This window comes from Spermophilus citellus (assembly GCF_964194105.1).
Source record: "Spermophilus citellus genome assembly, chromosome: 9".
Lineage (NCBI taxonomy): Eukaryota > Metazoa > Chordata > Mammalia > Rodentia > Sciuridae > Spermophilus > Spermophilus citellus.
Genome location: NC_138191.1, coordinates 77,051,644 through 77,077,668, shown reverse-complemented (window position 1 = coordinate 77,077,668; position 26,025 = coordinate 77,051,644). Strand labels below are relative to the sequence as shown.

The 26,025-nt window shown below is 37.3% G+C and overlaps 1 protein-coding gene across 3 annotated transcripts in view; it reads right to left on the bottom strand.

Annotated features, from left to right (window-relative positions):
* CRYZ (crystallin zeta) overlaps positions 1-26,025 on the bottom strand; it is a 34,453-nt gene that overhangs the window by 4,669 nt on the left and 3,759 nt on the right. For 2 of the 3 annotated variants that reach the window (XM_081306733.1, XM_081306734.1), the window contains exons 2-6: positions 23,935-24,058; positions 22,370-22,522; positions 18,485-18,648; positions 13,913-13,964; positions 9,615-9,764 (exon numbers count right to left, since the gene is read on the bottom strand). In XM_081306733.1, the coding sequence (XP_081162859.1) occupies positions 9,615-9,764; positions 13,913-13,964; positions 18,485-18,648; positions 22,370-22,522; positions 23,935-24,045 (630 nt within the window). In that variant the 5' untranslated portion in view covers positions 24,046-24,058. Of the gene's footprint in view, positions 1-9,614; positions 9,765-13,912; positions 13,965-18,484; positions 18,649-22,369; positions 22,523-23,934; positions 24,059-24,184; positions 24,248-26,025 lie in introns of all 3 variants that reach the window. The other variant, XM_081306735.1, reaches the window with a different exon arrangement.

Below are 26,025 nucleotides of genomic sequence, written 5' to 3'. Positions count from 1 at the left end.
AAACCAAATTAAAAACTCAAACGAGAATATTACAAATAGACTTGATCAAGTAGAAGTCAGAACATCAGATAATGAAGACAAAGTTTATCAACTTGAAAAGAATATAGTCAACACAGAAAAGATGCTTAATTCCCACGAGCAATCTATTCAAGAGATATGGGATGTCATAAAAAAACCAAATCTGAGAGTCATAGGGATAGAAGAAGGCACAGAGATTCAAACCAAAGGAATGGACAGCATATTAAATGAAATAATTCTAGAAAACTTCCCAGAGATGAAAGATGGAATGGATTGCCAAATCCTGGAAGCCTACAGGACCCCAAACATTCAAAACCATAATAGACCAACCCCAAGACATATAATTATGAAGATAGCCAACGTACAGAACAAAGAGAGAATATTAAAAGCTACGAGAGAAAAGAGGCAGATTACTTTCAGGGGTAAACCAATTAGGTTAACGACAGATTTCTCATCACAAACTTTGAAAGCGAGAAGATCCTGGAATAACGTATTTCAAACGCTGAAAAATAATGGATTCCAACCAAGAATACTATATCCAGCAAAATTGAGCTTCAAATTTGACAATGAAATTAAAATCTTTCACGATAAACAAAAGCTAAAAGAATTTGCAGCAAGAAAACCAGCTCTGCAAAGCATTTTGAACAAAACACTACAAGAAGAGGATGTGAAAAATAGTGCCCAAAACTAACAGCAGGAAGTATCTCAGTAAAGGGGGAGGAAAATAACCAAAAAGCAAAACTAACCAAACTAAAATAAATAAATAAAGAAGCATGACTGGAAATACAAATCATATCTCAATTGTAACCTTAAATGTTAATGGCCTAAACTCACCAATCAAGAGACATAGGCTAGTAAACTGGATCAAAAAAACAAATCCAACAATATGCTGCCTTCAAGAGACTCATATGATAGGAAAAGACATACACAGGCTGAAGGTAAAAGGTTGGGAAAAATCATACCACTCACATGGCCCTCGGAAGCAAGCAGGAGTGGCCATACTCATATCGAATAAAATCAACTTCAAACCTAAGTTAATCAAGAAGGACAAAGAAGGTCACTATATACTGTTAAAAGGAACCATCCACCAACAAGACATAACAATCATCAATTTGTATGCACCCAACAATGGAGCTGCAACGTTCATAAAACAAACTCTCCTCAAGTTCAAGAGTCAAATAGACCACAACACAATAATTATGGGTGACTTCAACACACCGCTCTCGCCATTAGACAGATCCTCTAGACAAAAACTGAATAAAGAAACTATAAAACTCAACAGCACAATCAATAATCTAGACTTAACCGACATATATAGAATATATCAACCATCATCAAGTGGATACACGTTCTTCTCAGCAGCACATGGATCCTACTCAAAGATAGACCATATATTATGCCATAAGACAACTCTTAGTAAATATAAAGGCGTGGAGATAATACCATGCACCATATCTGACCATAATGGAATGAAATTGGAAATCAATGATAAGAGAAGGAAGGAAAAATCCTACATCACATGGAAAATGAACAATATGTTATTGAATGATCAATGGGTTATAGAAGACATAAAGGAGGAGATGAAAAAATTCTTAGAGTCAAATGATAACACAGACACAACATACCGGAATTTATGGGACACAATGAAAGCAGTTTTAAGAGGGAAATTCATTTCTTGGAGTTCTTACCTCAAAAAAAGAAAAAACCAACAAATAAATGAACTCACACAACACCTCAAAAATCTAGAAAAGGAAGAGCAAAACAACAGCAAATGTAGTAGAAGACAAGAAATAATTAAAATTAGAGCAGAAATCAATGAAATTGAAACAAAAGAAACCATTGAAAAAATAGATAAAACTAAAAGTTGGTTCTTTGAAAAAATAAATAAGATAGACAAGCCCTTAGCCACGCTAACGAAAAGAAGAAGAGAGAGAACTCAAATTACTAACATACGGGATGAAAAAGGCAATATCACAACAGACACTACAGAAATACAGAAGATAATTAGAAAGTATTTTGAAACCCTATATTCTAATAAAATAGAAGATAACGAAGATATCGATAAATTTCTTAAGGCATATGAATTGCCCAGATTGAGACAGGAAGACACACACAATTTAAACAGACCAATAACAAAAGAAGAAATAGAAGAAGCCATCAAAAGACTACCAACTAAGAAAAGCCCGGGACCAGATGGGTATACAGCGGAGTTCTACAAAACCTTCAAAGAAGAATTAATACCAATACTTTTCAAGCTATTTCAAGAAATAGAAAAAGAAGGAGCTCTTCCAAATTCATTCTATGAGGCCAACATCACTTTGATCCCAAAACCAGACAAAGATACTTCAAAGAAAGAAAACTACAGACCAATATCTCTAATGAACTTGGATGCAAAAATTCTCAATAAAATTCTGGCGAATCAAATACAAAAACATATCAGAAAACTTGTGCACCATGATCAAGTAGGATTCATTCCTGGGATGCAAGGATGGTTCAATATACGGAAATCAATAAATGCTATCCACCACATCAATAGACTTAAAGACAAGAACCACATGATCATCTCGATGGATGCAGAAAAAGCATTTGACAAAGTACAGCATCCCTTTATGTTCAAAACACTAGAAAAACTAGGGATAACAGGAACTTACCTCAACATTGTAAAAGCTATCTATGCTAAGCCTCAGGCTAGCATCATTCTGAATGGAGAAAAATTGAAGGCATTCCCTCTAAAATTTGGAACAAGACAGGGATGCCCTCTATCACCACTTCTATTCAATTTAGTTCTCGAAGTACTAGCCAGAGCAATTAGACAGACAAAAGAAATTAAAGGCATAAAAATAGGAAAAGAAGAAATTAAACTATCGCTATTTGCGGATGACATGATAATATACTTAACAGACCCAAAAGAGTCTACAAAGAAGCTGCTAGAGTTAATAAATGAATTCAGCAAAGTGGCAGGTTATAAAATCAACACGCATAAATCAAAGGCATTCCTATATATCAGCAACAAAACTTCTGAAATGGAAATAAGGAAAACCACTCCATTCACAATATCCTCAAAGAAAATAAGATACTTGGGTATCAACCTAACAAAAGAGGTGAAAGATTTATACAATGAAAACTACAGAACCCTAAAGAGAGAGATAGAAGAAGATCTCAGAAGATGGAAAAATGTACCCTGTTCATGGATAGGCAGAACTAACATCATCAAAATGGCGATATTACCCAAAGTTCTCTATAGGTTTAATGCGATGCCAATCAAAATACCAACGGCATTTCTTGTAGAAATAGACAAAGCAATCATGAAATTCATATGGAAAAACAAAAGACCCAGAATAGCAAAAGCAATTCTAAGCAGGAAGTGTGAATCTGGAGGTATAGCGATACCAGAGGTCAAACTGTACTACAAAGCAATAGTAACAAAAACAGCATGGTACTGGTACCAAAACAGGCGGGTGGACCAATGGTACAGAATAGAAGACACAGAGACTAATCCACAAAGTTACAACTATCTTATATTTGATAAAGGGGCTAAAAGCATGCAATGGAGGAAGGATAGCATCTTCAACAAATGGTGCTGGGAAAATTGGAAATCCATATGCAACAAAATGAAATTGAATCCCTTTCTCTCGCCATCCACAAAAATTAACTCAAAATGGATCAGGGAGCTAGATATCAAATCAGAGACACTGCGTCTGATAGAAGAAAAAGTTGGCTACGATCTACAAATTGTGGGGTCGGGCTCCAAATTCCTTAATAGGACACCCATAGCCCAAGAGTTAACAACCAGTTTAAACAAATGGGACTTACTTAAACTAAAAAGTTTTTTCTCAGCAAGAGAAACAATAAAAGAGGTAAATAGAGAGCCTACATCCTGGGAACAAATCTTTACCCCCCACACCTCTGATAGAGCCCTAATATCCAGAATGTACAAAGAACTCAAAAAATTAAATAATAAGATAACAAATAACCCAATTAACAAATGGGCCAAGGACCTCAACAGACACTTCTCAGAGGAGGACATACAATCAATCAACAAGTTCATGAAAAAATGCTCACCATCTCTAGCAATCAGAGAAATGCAAATCAAAACCACCCTAAGATACCATCTCACTCCAGTAAGATTGGCAGCCATTATGAAGTCAAACAACAACAAGTGTTGGCGGGGATGTGGGGAAAAAGGTACACTTGTACACTGCTGGTGGGGCTGCAAAATGGTGAGGCCAATTTGGAAAGCAGTATGGAGATTCCTGGGAAAGCTGGGAATGGAACCACCATTTGACCCAGCTATTGCACTTCTCGGACTATTCCCTGAGGACCTTAAAAGAGCGCACTATAGGGATACGGCTGCATCAATGATTATAGCGGCACAATTCACAATAGCTAGACTGTGGAACCAACCTAGATGCCCCTCAATAGATGAATGGATAAAGAAAATGTGGCATCTATACACAATGGAATATTATGCAGCACTAAGAAATGACAAAATCATAGAATTTGCAGGGAAATGGATGGCATTAGAGCAGATTATGCTAAGTGAAGCTAGCCAAGCCCTAAAAAACAAATGCCAAATGTCTGCTTTGATATAAAGAGAACAACTAAGAACAGAACAGGAAGGAAGAGCATGTGGAAAAGACTACAGATAACAAAGACGAATGGGGGGAGAGATACGGAGAGAGAAGGGAAAGCATATGGAAATGGTAGGAGACCTTCAAGGATACATAAAATTACAAGAGGCTATGAGGGGCAAGGGGGAGGGAAAAAAAAGGGAGAGAATTGAACAACAGCAGGGGAGATAGAGAGGGAAGATGGGAGGGGAGGGGAGGGGAGGGGTGATAGTAGGGGTTAGGAAAGGTAGCAGAATACAACAGTCACTAATATGGCATTATGTAAAAATGTGAATATGTAACAGATGTGATTCTGCAATCTATATTTGGGGTGAAAATGGGAGTTCAAAACACAATTTGAGTCTAATGTATGAAAGATGATATATCATGAGCTATGTAATGCTTTAAATAATCAATAAAAAATTAAAAAAAAAAAAAAAAAGAAACCATAAGTGGAAACAACTTAATTTTTTAAACCCAAATTATCTATCACCATCTCATAATTTTTATCTCTTCTAACGTACAAAGGACACTGAATTGACATAGAAGCAGGAGAACAACGAACTACATGTTTCCTCCAAATTTATCATGAAATTCTGATTTTAAAAAATGCACACATACACAAAGGTCAACAATGTCATTCAGCATTGGAAACAGAGATTTTAGTTTTTCATTTACATATTTTAATACCATAGTTCTTAGCTAAACAAGATCAAATCAAACAGAAACTGCATAAAATAATAATATAGCCAATAAGGCAAATTCATCTACAGAGTATTTATAATTTTGTTGCTAGAGAAAAATGCCTTCATTTAAAATATCTAGTGTATTTTAGAAATTGTCCTTATAAGTAGACATACTGGGTCAGTCCATAGACCCCCAAGAATCAGAACTAAACCAGGTTACTTTTTCTGACCATAATACAACATAGAAGTGGAAAGCAAATCTGCAAATTATAAATCATAGTAAATAAATTAGAATTATAGCTTATTTCAAAATAAAAAATAATAGCCATATATTAAAACTATGAATGATAAGTAGCCAGATCCTAACTTAAATGGGAAGTAGCCAGAAATTTCCTAATTTGATAGGAAATTTCAAATTATTACATATTTTTATTGTTGATTGAGAGCAAAGAAATGTGAATAAAAGGATATAAGCTGAGAAATTTTATTTTAAAAAGTAAAAATGAATATTTAACCCCAGGAAAAATTGGAAAAGGAAAAAATAATGATGATACAGAAACACAATTATCTAAATGAAGATATAAGAATGTTTTTAAAAATAAAAGAATAAACAAAGTCCTGGCTAATTATTTTTAAAAGAATCCCAACATATTAGAAATTAGAATGAGATTATAACAATGATAGTTGAAAATACTAAAATATTGCATGCTATAAATAAAGTTCAACAAAAGCAATGTGGGGATGGAATATAAATTTCAAAGAAAAAATGTAAATATAACAACCTGTCTATCAAACAATTACCTTTGCTTGTGTAGTATTTAAGCAAATGCATCCAAGTATTCACAGAATAGATAATTTCCATACTATATAATCTGTTTAAGAAAAATATAGTTACCTCTTTTACAAAGTTCATACATCTTAGAACATAAGTCTGAGAAACAACATTTTTTAAAAAAAGCTGGATCATTATCAGTTATTGATTTAGAAAAAAAAATATTTTAGTAATAGGCAGTGGAATGCAATAGTACTTTAAAGGACTATCCAAATAAGCCAAAATATGTGTCTGTAATCCCAGTCAATTGGGAGGCTGAGGCATGAGGATTGCAAGCTCAAGGCCATCCTCAGCAATTTAATGAGACTCTGTCTCAAAATAAAAAATAAAAAGGGCTGGAGATTACAGCTTAGTAGTAGAACACCCCTGCATTCAATCCCTAGTATCACTAAATTAATAAATAAACAACAACAACAAAAAAGAGATTTTCTAAATAATACATGTGAATATAACATTATATTAAAAGTCAAAAGAAAAAAAAAAAATAAAATGATAAAGGTTTGTCCTGGATAAATTGATGTAATGAAATAAAGTCTCCCTGGAATTTTCAGGTGCTATAAACCACTTTTTACTTAGCCAAAGATTTCACATCTTTAAAATGTCTTTTATAAAGAAATGAACAAATCAAAATCCATAAACCCCAGAGGGCTTCCATTTTTATTAAGTAACAAATACTCTGGTGTTGCAGGATTTGTGTGTGTGTGAGTGTGTGTGAGTGTGTGTGTGTGTGTGTGTGTGTGTGTGTTTGTACATGAAGTTTTGTTCCAAATGGTTTACCATCTGATTGTCTCTGATTGTCACACTAATTCTTTTCTTTTGGGCTCTGAGAATTTGGTTTCCATCTGGCTCTTTTAAAAAGCTAGTACATATCTACGTGATATTCATTTTATTAATAAAAAAAGAATATCCATGGCAGATACTATACTAGAATGCAAAGAATGGACATAGTGAGCTAAAAACAAAGTTAAGAAGAAAGAGAAAATACTAGGCAGAGCTGGAATGTAATGGCCTAAGCACTATATTAGCAGAATAAGCCATAAATGATAGAAGAAAAAAGTTAAAAATTTGATTGCCTGCAACCACAGAGGCAATGACTTGAGCCTAGGGTATAGAAAAGAATTTTCTTAGCAAAAAGAAAGGAAGGCAGGTGAGAGAAGCCAGACAGGAAAAGAGTAAGTCTCAATTTAAGATACCAAAAATGTAAGAAACTGATAAGTCAAGGATTGGAACTTTAGGAAAACTGAAGTATGTATCTGGATGAGGAGGAGTAGCAGGGAGAGGAGGTGCATGTTATTCATCTTTCTGTTATGTTAACAAAACATCAACTTAAATTAAAAAAAAGGTTATTTGGGCTCACAATTTGGGAGGCTTTGGTCTATGGTCAGTTAGTTACCTCATTGCTTTGGGGCCTATAGCAATGCAGTATATCATGGTGGGGGGTGCATGATGGAGCATGCTGCTCACCTCATGGTGAGAAACAGAAGAGTTAAAGTCCTAATATCCCCTTCAAGGTCAGGTCTCCATACCACTGAAAGATTCCCACTAGACCCTATCTCTGAGAGCTTCTACTACCTCCCAACAGTGACACAAGCTGGGGACCAAGCCTTTCATGCATGAGTCTCTGGGGATTGCTCCTCCAAACCACAGCACTGTGGGAGAGGGGACTGTAGAATTGATACAGATTGTAACAACACATTGAATGCCATATTAAAGGATTTGGAATTTGTGCATCGATTCATGCACCAGGCACTATTTTAGGCTCTGCAACAGCAGTAGGGACTGAGGGTCAAAAATTCCTTTTCTAAAGCAGTTGCCATTTTAGCTACTTCTGGGTATTTTTTTAAAGGAAGAACACAAGTAAGTCTGATTAAAAAGTGGAAAAGACAAAAGGGGCTATTAGCTAATCTATAATTAATAGTCAAGACTGAAGAAATTGAGGCCTAAACTAAGTCACAGGTGGGTGGAATAGATAAAAAAGGTCTGCATAAAGGCATGTCAGAGGTGAAACTGGTAGAATGAGGTGACCAACTTGGGTGGAAGGGAGAATGGTGATTAAAATAAAATGAGAGTTCCTATCTTGGGTGAGCAGATGAGTGATGAGGTCTAGCAGTCTAGCAGCATGAAGGAATGGACATCAGGCCAGAGTCAGTTCTAGAAATCAGCAGCACATGGGTAAAACCTGAAGCCCTGGGACAAATGAGGTTGATTAGGGGAAAGTCTAGCACATGAAAGAGAGACCAGGATAAAAAAAAAAAAAATCACCAGGGAACACCAATATTTCATTCATATGAAGAGGAAGGTGAACAGTCAGAGAAGCAAGAAGAGAATCAGCTTTAAGGAGATGTGGTCAGGGTCATATGCTCCAAAAAATCAAACAGGATGAGAACTGAGATAAGACGAGCAGACTGTGACCTCAGAGGAGCAGTTTAAGAAGTGGGAATGGAAGCAAAACTGCAATCGGAGGTGAGGAAGGAAAAGCAGTAGTACTTACTAACTTCTTTAAGAAGTTTGATGGAAAAGGAGAGCAAAGAAAAGAAATGAGATGATAGGTTAGGAGAGTGATGTGTTTTGAGAGTGGGAAAGACTTAAGTAGAAGCAATCAGTGGAAGGGATGGAAGCTACAAGACCTTATGGACTTGAAATCAGATTATCGCCAAACAAAGAAACACATCTGCAAAATAACAGGCCATTTCCATCTTTGTAAATATTTTTGGAGAATGGTATTAGGATTGAGTAAGGGATACTAGGTCCCTGGACATATGACCAATAAATCTCTTTGATCAGTTTTTGGTGAGATGATTTAGTGATAATGAACTCTCACTTGTGTTTCTCCCTAGTTGATCTATTTTAAGAAGTATTCAGTACCTGAGAAATCCTAATTCTTTCTAACATAAGGAAGTTGTGGTTTGAGGATTAGCAAAGTAATCAGTGTTTAGCAAATTGCTACTAGAGTGCAAATGGAGAACTTGAGAATTGACCAGAACTCTGTTAATATTCAACAGCCAACTAAATACTACCTCACCACTATGGATGACTCCTCCAGCACCCAGTTAACCAATACTTTATAGATAAGAAAACTAGACAGATACCAGGTATCTCACCTTGCATGGAAATTTTATATCAGTAGAAATTATATTAAGGATACCTCATAGCTATAAATACAAAGCTATAGCTGTACTTAAAATGTGATTTGCATTAAAGAGCATCAATTTTTATAGCCATAAGGCTTTAGGAATATTATATTTTATTTAGTACATATACACAATACAGAAATGATAGTAAAATTAGAAAAATGAGACATCTGATTTTTAAATTAATTAAAACTTTAAAACACAAATAAGCATAAAAATACAGTCATAAAAAAGGAAGCAAACAACCTTAAGAGAGTAGTTGGTAAAAGAATGAATTAAAAAAATTTAAGTCTCCAATCAGCAATGTTAGACTTTTGTATACTGAAGAAAATTTTACCTTAATTTTGTCAATATAATTAACTTCTCTGTGATTAAATACTTCATGGGCTCCATTTTGCAAAACAATCTTTTGTCCCTCCTCAGTACCAGCTGTGCCCAAAACCTTTAAGCCATAAGCTCTAGCAATTTGGCATGTTGCTAATCCAACCTGAAAAACAAAATATAACACAATAGTTATATATTTTCTGCATTCCTGAAAACACTCAATAAACATTAAATGAGCTTCAGGTCCTTCTGGGATTTAACCTATCTTTAAGGAACTTAGCATGTAAAGAAATAAGAAAAATAGCTCACTTGTATTGAGTGCTTATAATGTTCTAGGTACCATGTTAAATACTTTCTATATACTGCTTTATTCCATCCTCACAATGATCCTAAAGTAGATATTATATCTGTCTGTATTCCTCATACAAGGAAGCTTAAGTTTCTTGCCAGGTACTGTGGCATACACCTGTTATTTCAGCAACTCAGGAGGCTGAGGCAGGAGGATCTAAAGTTCAAGGCCAGCCTCAGCAACTTAGCAAGACCCTGTCACAAAATAAAAACACAAAAAGGGTTAGGAATGTAGCTCTGTAAAGTACCCCTGGGTTCAATCCCCTGTACAAAAAAAAAAAAAAAGAAGAAGTAACTTGCCCAAGTCACATACAGAAAGAGAACAGGAGCTGGACCAAATCATATCAGACTATAGAACATGAATTTTTAACCATTGTATCGAAATTGAAATGTTTGCTTAGCATCTGCTTTGTGCAGAAGGTATGGGCTTTAAAGATGATCTGAAAATGCTCACTGACTTTATACTTCAACTAGTTAAAAAAATACTAAATAACAAATAAGGCCTATACCATTTAAATAAAAGAGACAGGGACATGGGCAAATTAACTGTGCTACTCAATTATTGAGTGTTTACTCTTATGTTAAAGATGATTAATGTAAGAAACTTAACATTATAGGGAGAGGGGAAAATAATAAACACATCAATAAATAAACGAATAAAATAAATTCAGAAAATGGTAAATGCTAAGGAAAAAAAATAAAACTGGCTACTGGGTTAGAAAGAAATAAGGAAAGGGGCAATTTAGGTCATCAGGAAAGACCACTCTTGAGAAATGAGGCTTGAAGGAAGTGAGCAAGAAGCCACATGAACATCCGGGCAGCCACTGGGGGGGATGAGGTTGGTAGTGAACTGGGTGGAGTGGGAATGTGCCTGAGGTGTTCAAAGAACAGGAAGAGAGTCAATGTGACTCAAGCAAGGGAGAGAGAGTGGAAGATGAGTCCAGAGAGACAAAGAGAGGCCAAAGTGACAGGATCTTAGAGGTAAGATAAAGGCTTTGGATTTTATTAAAAACTATGCAGACTCACTGGAGGGTCTAGCAGTAGTATATGATCAACCTAGACTTTAAAAATGGTCACTCCAATTATATGCAGAGCACAAAGAAAGAAGAGAGGAAAAGGGGAAGAAAGATCAGTTCATAGCTGGTGTTAACAGTTTAGAGAAGAGGCGAAGCTGGCTTGGACTAAGGTAGTGGCAAGAAAAAGAACAAAAACAATTCAGATAGCTAGAGGCAAACTGATTTGACTTCCTCACAGATCAAATGTGGAAGGCAAGGAGGAAGGTCAAGGACATCTCTTGGGTCTTTGGCCAGATCAACTGGCTTTATTAACCAAGAGCATCATGTTTTGTGAAAGCAAAGTCCACTTGGAACACACTGGAGCTGCACAGCACTCCCAGAGGAGGGCAGAGTGGGTATGGACTTGAACCAACACACCAACAAATGTACATCATCATCTTACAGGTGGATGAAGTCATTAGAATGCCAGATAAAGGTGCTTAGTACAAAAGAGAAAAGTAATTTAGGATTATAGAAAAAGGAGCAATTATTTAAATATCAATACCAGGAAATAAATTTTTTACTATATGCCAAATCAATGGTATAGATAAATATCACATACTTTTATGAAATCTTGACTTAGTGCTAATGACATTTGGGCCATATCATTTTTTTGTGGTGGGGAACTATTCTGAGCATTGAAGGATGTTTGACAGCATCCCTGGCTTCTGCCCACTAGATGCCAGAATCCTCTTCCCCAGTGTAACAACCAAAAATGTCTCTAGACATTGACAGGAAGAGGAAGAGTAGATGATGTGGACTCACTCCCCCACAAGCCAATGATAACTACTGATCTAGAGGAAGGATTTGGTTGGGCAAGACAGAAAATAATTTAAATGAACAATGATGAGAGGGAAACTGATTAAAATTGTAGCAATCACAGACTCCCAGGACTGAAATAGACCTTAAAGATTATAAAGCACATGGGAATGATGATCTAACTCAGTCAGGTTATGGCAGGCACTTATGGGATCTAACCAACACACCAACAAATGCACAGAACTCACAAACACAGTATGCTATTGGGTCATCACAACGGACTTTTGCTACTTTGATTTTCAATTAAAAATCACAGACCTCAAATAAAACCACATTTTAAAATAAAGATTTAATGTAAGTATATTTCCTTGTGCTCTGCTTTGAAGGGTACTTGATAGCTTTGTAAAAACACTGTTTATTCTCTTCTCATCAACAATTTTACCAGCAATACTCTTTCAAAAGATTATGCACCATTATGTGGCAACTATTTTTCTCGTACTTATTTTGCTAACACTAAAATAACACTCCCCACCAACATATCAGGACAATAGCTGTGTTTATAAATCCTACACCATTTTAAACACACAACATAATCCCAAAGGAATTTGAATTAAATGAGGACAGAAAGTACAAACAGAAGCAAGGCAAAACCCAGAACTCTGTTTCCCTCTGATAGGGCAGGGAGGATCAGAAGCGCTTCACACACCAGGTTGCCAGCCTATCCCTGCCAGGCAAGGATTTAACAAACAGCCAGCTCCAAAAACAGTGTGGATTTTACCTTAAAAAAAAAAAAAAAAAAAAGAAAACCATGGTGAAGCAACTGGGCTTTTTACAAGAGAGTAAGGGAATAAAGAGAGATTTTCTTTAAACTCTTCTCCTTCCTACTGAAATCTTTCTCTTCTACACAGAGCATAAGGTCACTCTCAGAAAGCCAGAGCAATTTAAATAAATGCATGTGTTTGACAGACCTTCAGTTATTTAGGGTTAAATTTAACCTAACCCAAAAATAGCCTCTTCTCTGGAGCTAAACAATGGGCATTTTCGACAGAGCTTATCTGTCATATTTTCTTATGCCCCATAAAGACAATCTTGGTGTTTTTAGTAAATAGTCCGAGCAGTGAAGTCCTTCAGAACTGATCTATCCGAGGTATACAGGAAGCTAGAGTCATCTAAAGAAAAAGACAAAAATGCACTGCCTTCTCTGAATCACATGTCCATTTTTGGAGGTCAGGATACCATTCTCATTATTCAGGGCATAATACACCACATAATAGATTACTTTTTACAGTGTACTCTCCAGAACACACAGTGCTCACAAAGGGTTAACCAGCTTCCTCAAGGTGAGCCACTTCAGCCTGGGCCTTTTATTTTGAAAATACAAAATCTTGTCTCCAAAATTGCCAAAGCCTTTCTGTGCAGGATAGAGGTCATGTGGATTTCTTGTTAAATTCCAACCTCAGAGCTCCAACTTTTCTTCGAAGCTCCTCAGAGGCCCATTGGCAGCCAGGTTCTTGAAGAGGTTTCTGACAGCTTGGTGCTGGGTGATTTCTGTGAAGGGCTTATTTTACAAGTTCTGAGCCCTCGCCCCCCTCCCCAACATTAGCATCTTAAGCCCTGGGTTGTGGTGTTAAGGACACAGCTGTATACCCTGCACTCCATGAATGTCATCAAAGCACAGCAGGCAAGAAAGGAGGGGAGGCTAAAAGGACTGAGTAGTGTAGCTTCTCGCTGCAGTCTGGGGCCACACAGAGGAAGCTCTAATGAGTTTTATTTCCTTATCTAAGGGAATACGGAATTAATATTGACCTTTAGAACTGTCTGAAATTCTCAATAAATATTCTTGTAACATGCTACTTGAAGGCAAAAACAAAGCCAGTTTATCTTGGCCCACCCCCAACATAGGTAAAAAAAAAAATCTAATACAGACATTATAATGAGGTGCCCTGTGGAATTTATTAGCTAAAAAAAGCTCATAAGGTAATGACAATCACCTTTAGGAGACTGGATTTTAAAAAGTTTCACCATATAATGGGAACAAAAGTGGCCCTGACTGTATTTATAAATTTGATTCTTAAAAAACAATTTGAACTCTGTGAAACCCATATACCCAAGCTCACTTAAACATAAACTTAAAAAATAAAATACTTACTCCTCCACTAGCCCCATGAACCAGAACGCTCTGTCCAGCTTTCACACGGGCACTGTAAAAGGAAGGAGAGGTTCCATCTCTTTATTCTTTGAAGATAATTAAATGCTGGTGTTTTGTCATTATCTTTAAGGCATTTCTACCCTTAGTTCATCCAACATTTACCCAAAGCACAGATACATCCTGAAATACAGCCCAAAATATTCTTCACACTCCACAGGATCAAATAATAGGAACAGATAAAGGGAAATCTTCAGTTCATATATCTGTTTAGCAAATGGTTACTGGGGGTCATTATATGCCAGGCACTGCGCTATTTCTGAGAGGCTGCTGTCCTCGTAGATACATTAAGTGGAACTGCTGAGCCTCGAGGAACTGGAGTCTCTCTTCCCAGCTTCCCACAGAAAGTGTCTCCAGGCAGGTTTGTTACAGCTAAGTCTTCATTCTGTGGTCCAGAGTAATACTCAAGTAAACACAGAAGCCAACCTATTTTTGGCCAGGGATAAGAAAATATTTTTGCTTCTCTTTGCCTCTGAACATCAAGAGGCACCAGCCTCTAGGCTCTGATTTCAGAAAACACTGCTGAGTCAGCAAAAGACTTACAATAAATCCTGTCACAGAGGTCCCATGCCACCCCCCAATATGTCTAGTGAAAAGACATATTCTTTTTACTGCTGGTTCACATTATTACACTTCTGGAACACACCGAAAACAAAGAATACACACCAATGGGGATGTGCCACTCTTCCATAGGGGCAAGTGCTAATGTCACAGCCAGCAGCTGTCATGCGATCCAAATCTGACACTCCTGGAGGAGCTCTCACTTCCTAGAACAATGTGAGGTGGTCACTCTCCAGGGACACCATGCTTACTGTGGGAGTGAGAACACAGGAACCTGGAGCCCTGCTGTATCTGTGTGACAACAGCTGATAAATGGCAACAAAGGATGCCTGTCCAGCACTCTCACTTGGAGATAAGGGGATTGAGGGCAGTGAGTTAAACTGAAGGTTTGAATGATAAACTGAGATAATCAGTACAAAAAATATTTGACATTATAAAATGTAAAGTAAAAAAAAATAAGGACATAGGATTACTAATGTGTTATACTCTAGAATATAAAATACTTCCCAATGAATTTTTATAAAAATCTTATAAATTTTATAATTTTTATAAAAACACTAAAAAAAAAAAAAACTGATCTTCTCAATCTCCAGGGCTGGGGTGTGTGCAGGCAAATCTTCTTCTAAATCCCTGCTACTGTGATCACTGCCCCTGCAGGAAATCATTGTGGTGATTAATTTTATTTATCAGCTCACCTGGGCCTCATATTTGTTCAAACACTATTCTGGATAGTGAAGGTGTTTTTTTAGATGAGACTAACACTTTAAATGGTAGAGTTTGAGTAAAGCAGATTACCCTTTATAATGTGGGTGGGCTTCATACAATCAGCTGAAGGCCTATATAGAACAAAACTGACATTCTGAGCAGAGGGAATCCTGCCAGTGAACTGCCTCGTGACTTAAACTGCAACTCTTCCTGAGCCTCCACCTGCTGACCTATCCCATCAAATTTTAGACTTGCTCACCTCTACAGTTTCATGAGCCAATTCCTTAATATCAATCAATCAATACATACAAACATTTGCTTTTAAGGAATACACACACACACACACACACACACACAATACACACACACACAGGGTCTGTTGGTTCAGACTCTTGGGACAGCCCTGACTAGCACAGTCCTCTTCCCTTGGGGTCAAGGCCTGGGTTCCAGTAGAGGACTGGCCTTCACACTGCTGTCCTCTACTATCTCTGGTCACTGAAAACTCTTTGCACCTGACATACAGGCTTTCTCTTCCACCTGAATCCAGCCCTATTCTAGATTTCAACAACCACCAAGAAGAAAATCTAGTGCCACAATTCCTAAATGGTTTTCTGCTTTACCCATTCTCTTTCAGGCTAAATCTGATGAACGCCAACAATCACTGTACCTAAGAAATGTCAGATACCAACAGCCAATGCTGCAGCAGGAATTTCATGCCCTGATTTTTTTAAAAAATATTTTTAGTTGTAGACGGACACAATACCTTTATTTTATTTGTTTATTTTTATGTGGTGCCGGGGATGGAATCTAGTGCCTCACCCATGCTAGGCAAGTGCTCTACCACTGAGCTACAACCCCAGTCCTGATGCCCTGATTTTGAGAGCCCATATTCTGTCAAAACCTCTTCCTCAACTCACAGACATGGCTATCACTCACCAGCTCTATATCTGCTCACTTGCTGCTCCTGACATCATTTCCTTTCCTTCCCAGCCTGGACCCCAGGGAAGGGTGCCCTAGTTCTCTCTCTTCAGTGCTCTCAGTTCCTTTGAACTATTCCATTTGCTATTAATATTCCAGTCTTGGATTAACATTAAAACCTAACTTCCTCAAATGTTTATCCAAATGGTTAGTACTATGGAAGAAAATCCTGTAACACTGCATTTTGGTGCCCTTCAGTTCTAACTCTCAAGAGATCACTTTGCCTCCAACTTCATTATGAAAAGTGAAGCAATCACACATAAGCTCCTTCTATACCCCCACAGAATTTTCCATAATTATGATCCTTACCCTTCTAGGGTAAATATGTCCTTTTGATATTTGAAGCCAATCTCTCTACAATGTCCTAAGTCCTTTCCATGTGGCCTTATATAAGATCTTGTTCCATCAGTCTTCCTTCCTCCCTTCCTTTCTTAGCTATAAACATGTTCAAGTTTTGTACACCCCCGCTCCCAAAAAAATCCAAAAAAAGAACCTCTTCCCCCTTCCCCCACTCTCTTCAACAGTAACCTTCTCCTCTCCTCCCTGATCACTGCTGACAGCTGGTGTCCCTCCTTCCTAGCTAGGAAGCCACAACTCCTACCACAACCAACACAAACTGAGCACTTTCTCTGTGTCAGATGCCACCCTAAAAGCTTCACACACATAGTTCAACACACCCCTAGAGGGTAGACTCTGTAATTATCCACGTTTTTCAAATAAGTAAACTATAGTTGAGAGGGGGAAGTAACTTGACCATGGTCATTTAGGCAAAGACGGGACTCTGGCCCAGCCAGGTCTCTTATCTTCAAAGCCCGTGTGCTTACTGGGTGTTTCATGAATATTGTGATCTCCACACTCTCGGTTTAGGGATCCATTCCCTTCAGCTCCCTGAGGACTCTGTAACTTTCATCTGCCTATGCTCTTAAATGTTCACAAGGGTCCTATTCTCACTCCCCAAGGGACTGCCACCACTTTTCATCTACTCACCTACATGATGACTTGCCCAAATTTATATCTCTAGCTTTTAAGGTTCAGATTCTTTTATCCTACAGGCTGCTGAGGTTCTCTATTGGGATATGGGATGACTGACTCACAATTTCAAGTCCAAAACCAAACAGTTTACCAAGACTTTCTACTCCTTTTCTGTCGTAGTTATATACTATCTAAGCTAAAAAGCTATAAGTATCCTTAAGCTCTCCCTCTCCTTCATTATATACCTGCAAAAAACTACCACATCCTCCTGATTTTATATAGTTGTCCTTTAGATAGACAACTTTATATAGTTGTCCTTTCCTCTCCATCCTCTACCATGATCTCTTCTACCATGACCTTTATTTTGTATCACAAGAATTTTGTCCAGAGGAAACTCCTACAGTATTCTCCTATCTGTTGCTCCTCCTGTCCTCAAATGTATCCTTCACACAGCAGATAAGTGATCTCAATGAATCACAAATATAACAACAGCACTCTCCTGAATAAAACACTTTATGACCTCCAAAACTTCCTTAAGAATGTGTGAGCTCTGCAGCCTAGTTTTCTACAGTTTGAAATCTGCCTATTTGAAGATAATAGCTATCATTTATTGAGAGGTTATGTTCCAACCTTATTCTCTGTCACTCTTTGCCTTGAAATCTTTTACCCAACAAAACCAAATTGCTACAGCTCTCCCTAGACACCATGCTGTTTTCCCCACACATCATTCTATTCCCATTGTTGAGAATGTCCTTGCTCCTACCAGCTACCCTTCCCCAGGTAAATTCCCTGATGTTCTTCAAATGCCAAGGGGATTTGACCAAAATATAGATTCTCAGATGGGGGAGAGCTGAGGTGGGGGCCTCTGCTGCACTTTTAAGGTGCTGCACATGTAAATCCAATAGCTAACAGAATTTCCGAACCATGTCTTTAATGTAATCCAAGACTCACACATCTTCCAGGGGCCAAACCTCATCACTACATACATCCCTTGTGATCCCACAAATCCCCACATACATGTCACCATTGTCCTTTCCCCATTACATAGAAATACTATTACTCTTATGTCTATTTCCCTCACTACTGCGATCATCATGAAGATGGTATTTGCTCTGCTTTGTGTTCCCAGTGATCTGCACAATCACCCAAATCAGCACAGTTTCCATTCCATAAATGTTTGATGGTATAAAACTAGTAACCCAAAGTGACAGACAGATGCATGACAGATGGCAGGAAGAATGGTGGTTCACAGTGCCCTCCTCTGGCACTAGCTATAAAATTTACTGAGTGTGTCATTACCTGTGGAGCAGAGCTCGAAAGGCAGTAAAGTACGGGATCCCGATGGCAGCGCCTTGTTTGAAGTCCAGATTCCCAGGCAGTGGGTAAACGGTATGATCTGCTGCGAGAGCATACTCTGCATAGGCCCCCGAGATTGTTCTGGTACTGAAGACTCTGTCACCTTTCTAGGGGAAGAGATAGACATGTGCACCAGGGCTTCAAAATTATGCCAAGATGAGTTGTAACCTTTATAAGAAGAAATGTGTATTTATATATTGTTTTCTACATCTTAGGAATGCATAAAAAATAATTTTAAAATACTGAACATTTTTAAATGTTTTCTTAATGGAAACCAATGAAAGAAAATAAAAAAAAAAATAAAAGAAGGACTCTGGGAATAGCCTGATGATGACAAAGATGACAACTCATCTTTACTGAGAATTTACTATGTTAGGCACTGTGTCAGTGACTTATTGGTCCTATTTGACTTTCACAATTACCTATGGAAGATGTGCACTTTTATTATCTTCACTTTAGATTTATCCCACTACACAGATGAGGAAATTGAGGTACAAAGAAGTTCTGTAATGTCCTCGGATCAATCAATTTGTCAAAGGTAATTAATACAAACTGCTATTGTGTGTGTGTGTATGTGTGTGTGTCCATGCACATGCACACAGAAAATACCAGAGAGAATAAACAAAAATGTAAAGTTTCTTTAATACACAAACAACTGTTCAAGATCCTCTCCATGGATGCACTCTTATCATTTTTTATGCATAAATCCAGAAACAGGAAACCATGCCAGGATCCCAACAGCAAGACAAGCCAGGATAGGTTTCTTCACTTTAGCACCAAACACGTAAATTCTCAATAAACTCCTGCTGGGCCCTCGCTATTGAAAAGCACATGCATGGCATTAGAGGTCCAGTATGCTTTGCATGTTAGAAAATCATTCTGCTCACTTTAAGCAGCCCCCTTAAATCCTCTTTTTTGGGAAATAAAGGTAAATATTCCTTGGAATAGGCAAAACATGGAGGTAATGACTACTTAGTATACTATAATTGGTCCTATAATAAAGAAACCTGAAAAAGTAACAACATTATGCTGTGAGATGGAGATGAGAAAAGATCCAAAAGGTACCTGAGAGTCAAAGACAAGCATTACCACTTAATAATGTCACCTGCAAGGGTCAAGCATGCCTAGATTAAGATTAATCCTGCTTTTACAGCTTAAACTCTTGTTGAACTGATTTCAGTTTCAATCATTTACTAAGAATTCACAATTTGGAAAGCATTATTTTGAGTTCTGCAAAGAAAATTAATAGCAAGACACAATCTCTAATCTTAAGCACCCTAAACACTAGGAGGAGAGAGAAGAACAGAAATAATTGTAAAGCAAAACAAACACAAGGAGCCATCAAAGAGAGGTAAAAGAAAAAGAAAGGAATTGCTTCTAAGTTGAGAAAATTGAGGAACTGCTCCATCGAGCGGCTAATATTTGAGGTAGAACTTGAAGGATAGGACAAGATTTTGAAAACAAGAATTGGGAATGATCAACAAGAGTCATGAAAACAAAGATAGCAAAGAAATAGAGGCAGGAATAAATGCTGAGACATTATAAGCATCAATTCTCAATAGGAAGGTAAGTATTAAACCTGGGCATGGTTGTGCCTGCCTGTAATCCCAGCAACTCGGAAGGCTGAGGCAGGAGGATGTCGAGTTCAAAACTAGCCTCAGCAGATTAGTGAGGTACTTAGCAACCCAACGAAACCCTATCTCTAAATAAAATATAAAAAAGGGCTGGGGATGTGGCTCAGTGGCTAAGCACCCCTAAGTTCAATCCCCTGTACCCCCCCCCCCAAAAAAAAGGTAAGTACTGGCATACTGGCATTACATACTTCATGTGTGGTATGTAATGATTTCAGGAATAAAATGGAAAGAAATTAAAGTTGGAGTACAAAACTAACATGAAGTTACTTGACTCTATGTATATAACTTTCAGTTTAGTTCTTCTGCCAGGCAGAAGAACCAATATGAACAAAAACACAGACGTAAGAGAGCATGGGATGTGCAGGGAAGGACAATAGTTCATTAGTAAAGAGTAAGTTGTAGAGTGAGAAGGAGTAGGAGATAAAAATGATAAGATAGGGGGAGAGAGCATGAAACTCTCTTATTCCATAACAATGAGTTTCATCCATACCCTGAAATCTATAAGGAATTAATGCAAGAATTAAAAATAGAGGTATAAAATGCTCAGAATTACATGGTAGGAAAAGATTCTAGAGTAGGAGTAGATTCTCAAGGAAAGGAGAGAGGGTAGTAATCCCAGGTCAGAGGTGTAGTTAAGTAGGTAAGATAGCTTGAACTAAACTATAGGTGCTGGGTATGGAAAGAGGAGAGAGAATGCAGTTCTAAGATGAGCCTCAAACCCTAGAAGCTGCCAAAGCAGTTACATAAGAGAGGAGCAGATCTGCAGTGAGAAAAGATGAGCTGTCTTGTAGATTCACTGAGTAAGAGGTTCCCAGAGCCTGGCTATGGAGGTCCAGGGCTATTCAACAGAACTTCTGTACTGACAGAAATCTATTCAGATATCTGCACTGTCTGGTAGATACTAAGAAAAAAATTAATATATTGTCCTACTGTGTCTAGGTTATACTCTACCATAAGACTGGTAGAGTAGCAGCTAGATGAATGTGAATACTAAACATTTGAATTGCTGCTAGTATGACTTAGGAACTGCACTTTCAATCTGAATTTAAATTATTTGATTTGGAATTTTTAATTGTCAATACGGTCAGTGGCTACTGTTTTGAACAGCTCGGTAGAATATTCTAGGTCAAGATAACACATATGATAAAGGAAATAAAGGGAGTGCATGAGATCATCAGGAAAGACACCAAATATAAAAAGCAGAGATCTAAACAGGGACAAAGAGCCCTGGGCAGCATGAAGATTTAAGGAGGACCAGAGAAAAAGAGTCCTGAAAAAGAATGCTCAGAGGGGAAGGCGAAGAGAGGACAGGATAAAATGATGTCACAGAAGCTTTAGAAAAAAGTTGTTTTTTTGTTTTTTTTTTTTTTTAAGAAAAAGTTAAGTGGCTAGGAGTGTCAAATGTCACTGAGAAGTCAAGAAAGATAATGACATAAAAGGGCCCATTAACTTCTGCAGTACAGAGGCCATTAGTGACATTAGCAAGAATCGTTTCAGTGGAGCGTTGGGGGCAGAAGCCAGATTGCCACAGGCTGAGAAGTGGAAAGCTGCATGAATTTACCCTTCTTCCTGAATAGGGGCACGTTAATCTTCTCCATCCCAGCCTAATTTTGGTAAATGTGCTGCCAAAGTTGAGTAGGTCAAAAAATTATCAGAAAAGATGCTAGAACATGAGTATGCTATGAATATACTATCTGCTTTATATGTCTTTTAGCATATAAATAACAAAAGCCCTGACCAAAACATTTCCATTGACCTTGCTCTGACTCAGCTCTGAAACTGTACAATGACCTTGCATGTTTTCAAGTTTTCTAATCCTTCAAAAGAATTCAATTTCCCTTTATTTTGTAAAACTAAATTTATAAAACTGGCTTATGTAATACCAAGAGTTTGGAAACAGTATAATTTCCTTATTTGTGTTCTTTACTTACATATTTTTATTAGACTAAAAAGATCACAGTTCCTTCTGTGGAGTTGTTAGATATAGAAATCATCCAGCATTTGCTCCAACTGATGCAAACAAACAAACCCTCTGGATAAGACATCATTTCTTTTTTGACTAGAGGAGTCCCCCAAGTGGCAGAAATTGGGTAATGGGGCCTTTGAAAGTCTTAAATGCAGATATGTTTTAAAGATATGCTAAAATGTTTTTTTTTAAAGTAAGTCAAAATGGAAATAATTTAAAATGTGATACCTTGAAAGCAGATACTTCATCTCCTGTGGCCTCTATTACCCCAGCCACATCAGTGCCAGGTGTGTAGGGTAAGGTTGGCTTAATTAAATGAGTACCAGAGCGGATATATGTCTCCACTGGGTTTACACCACAAGCGTGGACTTTGATTAGAACCTGAAATGATAATGCATTTTAGTTACACAGAGCATTTAGGCATTAATCTAGGGTTACGCTATAACCAAATGGATTATGGGAGCCATAAAAATGGAGAAAACAAAACAAACTTATCCCTTCCCTCAAGCAGCTCACATTCTAATTCTGTGAACCAATATGTAAATACAAAATAAAACAGAGTGGTTTATGGGCTATATTAAAAAGATTTGGGGAAAACACTAGAAGAAATATTTAAGGATATGTGTGGCAGAGATCCTATAGTTTACCAAATCTACTTCCTCCTCTTCCTGAGCACATGGGAAACATTATTTCCTGGCCTCCTTATCAGTTAAGAGGAGTAAAGGGCCTGAGTGCCAGCCAGTGAGCAGAAGTGATGAAAACCCCTTACAGGCCTGGCCCATCAAAACTTTACTAGGCAATCCACACTGTGCTTCTATATCCTTTCCTGGGAACCTCAGAACTCAGGTGCTGAAGGTGGTGGAGCCCGATGAGCACAGACGCCTGTGTCCTCCTAAGTCACTGCTGGAGGACTACCCACCAACATTTTAAAATGTGGGAAATAATTGTCTATTTTTGAAACATTAAGATTTTGAGGTTACTTCTAGTACAGAAACCAAGTTTTCTTTCATACAAAGTGATGAACTCTGCAATAGGAATAAGGAAAACCTAAAGAAGGAAGCAGTGTTTGAATTGGGTCTTAAAAGATGAGTAGAGATTCTATAGGAATGGGAGGAAAATGATCATTTTAGGCAAAAGGAATAGTACATGCAAAGACAGAAGGAATGAAAGGGTTTCTTGGGGAAATGAATAAAGTTTGATGTTGTTATAGCACTGTCTATTGAGGGAGTGATAAGAAATAAATTTATAAAGGTAGGCTAAAGCCAAATTGTGAAAACCCTCTAAGGCTTGCTAAGGAAATTAGACTAGGGAGCTATGGAAGGTACAATAATAAAAACACATGATTTTGAATCAAAAGGATATTGTTAAAGTCACTTGAGATGATTAAGCTTTACAATTAAACTCTCTTAATTCGTAAGTGAAAAAGTATGAATGCAGAAGGAATTTTTTTCCCCATCATGTGCAAAATAAAAACCAAGGAAGTTTTTGATTAAAAAAACAGTATCAGGACTACTTTTGACTCCATTCAGAAAAATCTAATTATTACACTATGTGAGTTGATTCTCAACTTCAAAAATTTTCTTAAAACCAGAGGCTATTTCTTTTCATGTTTACTTCACTAATTTTTAGCTCTGTTAATTTTGTCAGAGTTCATGCATATAACCAGTGTAAACTTTGTCCAAATTCAATGTTTTTATAAATCATTGTTAGTCTGCTGCTTTTGAACACTAACTTGATGTGCTAGGGTTTCACATTCTGTGTAATCATTGCCTGAATGAGGGTATTATTTCCACCTGATGCTCTTTTGGAACCGGTACTACAACATCGGACTGCAGCTTCAGTACTTCTGGTCCACCAAATTCAAAAACTCTAATAGCTCTCATCAACTTCTGTCCAGTTGCCATGGTGACCTAGATACTAAAAAAAAAAAAAATTAAAATATTGTCATATTGTATTTAGGCTATCACTAGGCTTCCCCCACCTCCACCCTGGAGGGGGCAGATCAAACAATTTTTCAAACAACAATTTAAGTCACAAGCTTACCACTGATCTCGTTTCATGTTTAAGAATCTTTCATCTTACAAATCCTTCAGCTACAAAGCCTTCCTGTGGGGATTCAGTGCTTTCAACAAGGTAATCAAACATGCAAACAGAAACATCTGGATAGACAACATGATACCATATCTTATGCTTTCTTTTGTGTAAGCTTGGGTTGCAACATCTTGAAAATTTTAAGAGATAATATAAGATTTATTAGATAGACTTCATTTTGATAAGATTATGAAATATGTCAAGCATAGAGAAATATGGAGAATACAATTAAAACACTTTCATACCTAATTTTAACAAACCTCAACATTTTAAAAATCTAAATCTTTAAAAAACATAAAGCTTGTCATGCCCATCCCTAAAACCATTTCTGAACCTTTCATTAGTGAATCCAGTACTAATCATTCCCAAGTACATTCTACCACTAACACACCCATGTGCAGTAGTAAGCAATCTGTGCTACTGTTTTGTAAGCTTTAGGTTGTTTTGCAAACTTTAGGTTGTTTTGTACTTAATTATGCAATTTGCTTTTTCATTCAGCATTAAGTTTTGAGATGTATCAAAGTGAAGCACTTGGCTTTATGTAGATCATTTTAACAAAAGGGGAAAAAACATTAAAAACTAAAAAAACACTAGGCAATTTTTACAATCTTTTGTAAATTACAAGGGCTTAGCTAACCTTTATGTCTTACCACTGTTAATATTAGAATAAAATGAAAATTGAGAGTTAAAAAAAAACTCTTAGGCAAAGAGCATGAGGATATAAAATCAGGTGACTTTGGAAAATTCTCTGTACCTGTAGAGATGTAATGAAAAGGTGTTGACTATAGTTCCATAAATTTAGTTGTGAGTTATTATAATTTCTTGAAGTAAAGCAAATCAAATATTGTTAGATTATGCTACTGCTTAGAACATCTTTGCTAACTTCTGCAATAATCATATTCCTTAAACACAAACAGTACAATCTGAAAGAGCTGCAAAAAGTAGGACCTGTGATCAAAGAATTCAGACTTTTATCAGAGCTCAGCACAGGACTACTCAGCCCAGGGCCTATACTGGTTACAAAGTGTCATTCCATGTGTGCTTGGAGTGGGGGAAGGAGGGCCAAAAGCATTTTGGTAGTATTATTAATGGAAAGTTACTGATATAATTAATAAGAAATTTGCCATCTTAAAATCCTTAGTTCAAATGATCTGTTATAAAACAGCACCTAGCACAAAGGCAAACGTGAAATTTCCAAAGGAAAATATGAAATTTTCCAAAGGGGGAGATGCAGACCGAGGGTATAAACAGAGCTGCACAGACAGCACAGCAGCTACACAGTTTTGCAGGTAGATGGATCACTCCAAAGGACCCAGAAAAGGCAAAGAGTCGTACCCAGCAATCTCACTACACTTCTTTCCAGGTTTTCACTCAAACTGGGACTTTTCATAGACAAGACAGTGAAAGCAGAGCTTGGCATAGTAGCACACACCTGTAATTCCAGCAACTCAGGAAGGAGGCTGAGGCAGGAGGATTGCAGGCTTGAGAGTGGCCTTAGCAATTTAGTGTAGCCCTAAGCAACTTAGCAAGACTCTGAATAAAAAAGTCAAAATAAATAAAGAGGGCTGAGAATGTTGCTTAGCAATAGAATGTTCCTGGGTTCAATCCCCAGTACCTCACAGACACAAAAGAGTACAAAATAAAACAGAAAAAGATCACCCAGATCAGAGTTTCCCATGGTAGAATGGTAGAAAAAAGAACACAGCTTTTGCCCATCCTTTTTTTGTTTGTTTGTTTGCTAATGTTGTTTTCAACATGGTACCATGGAAGGTGTGTGTGTTTGGAGTCCAATA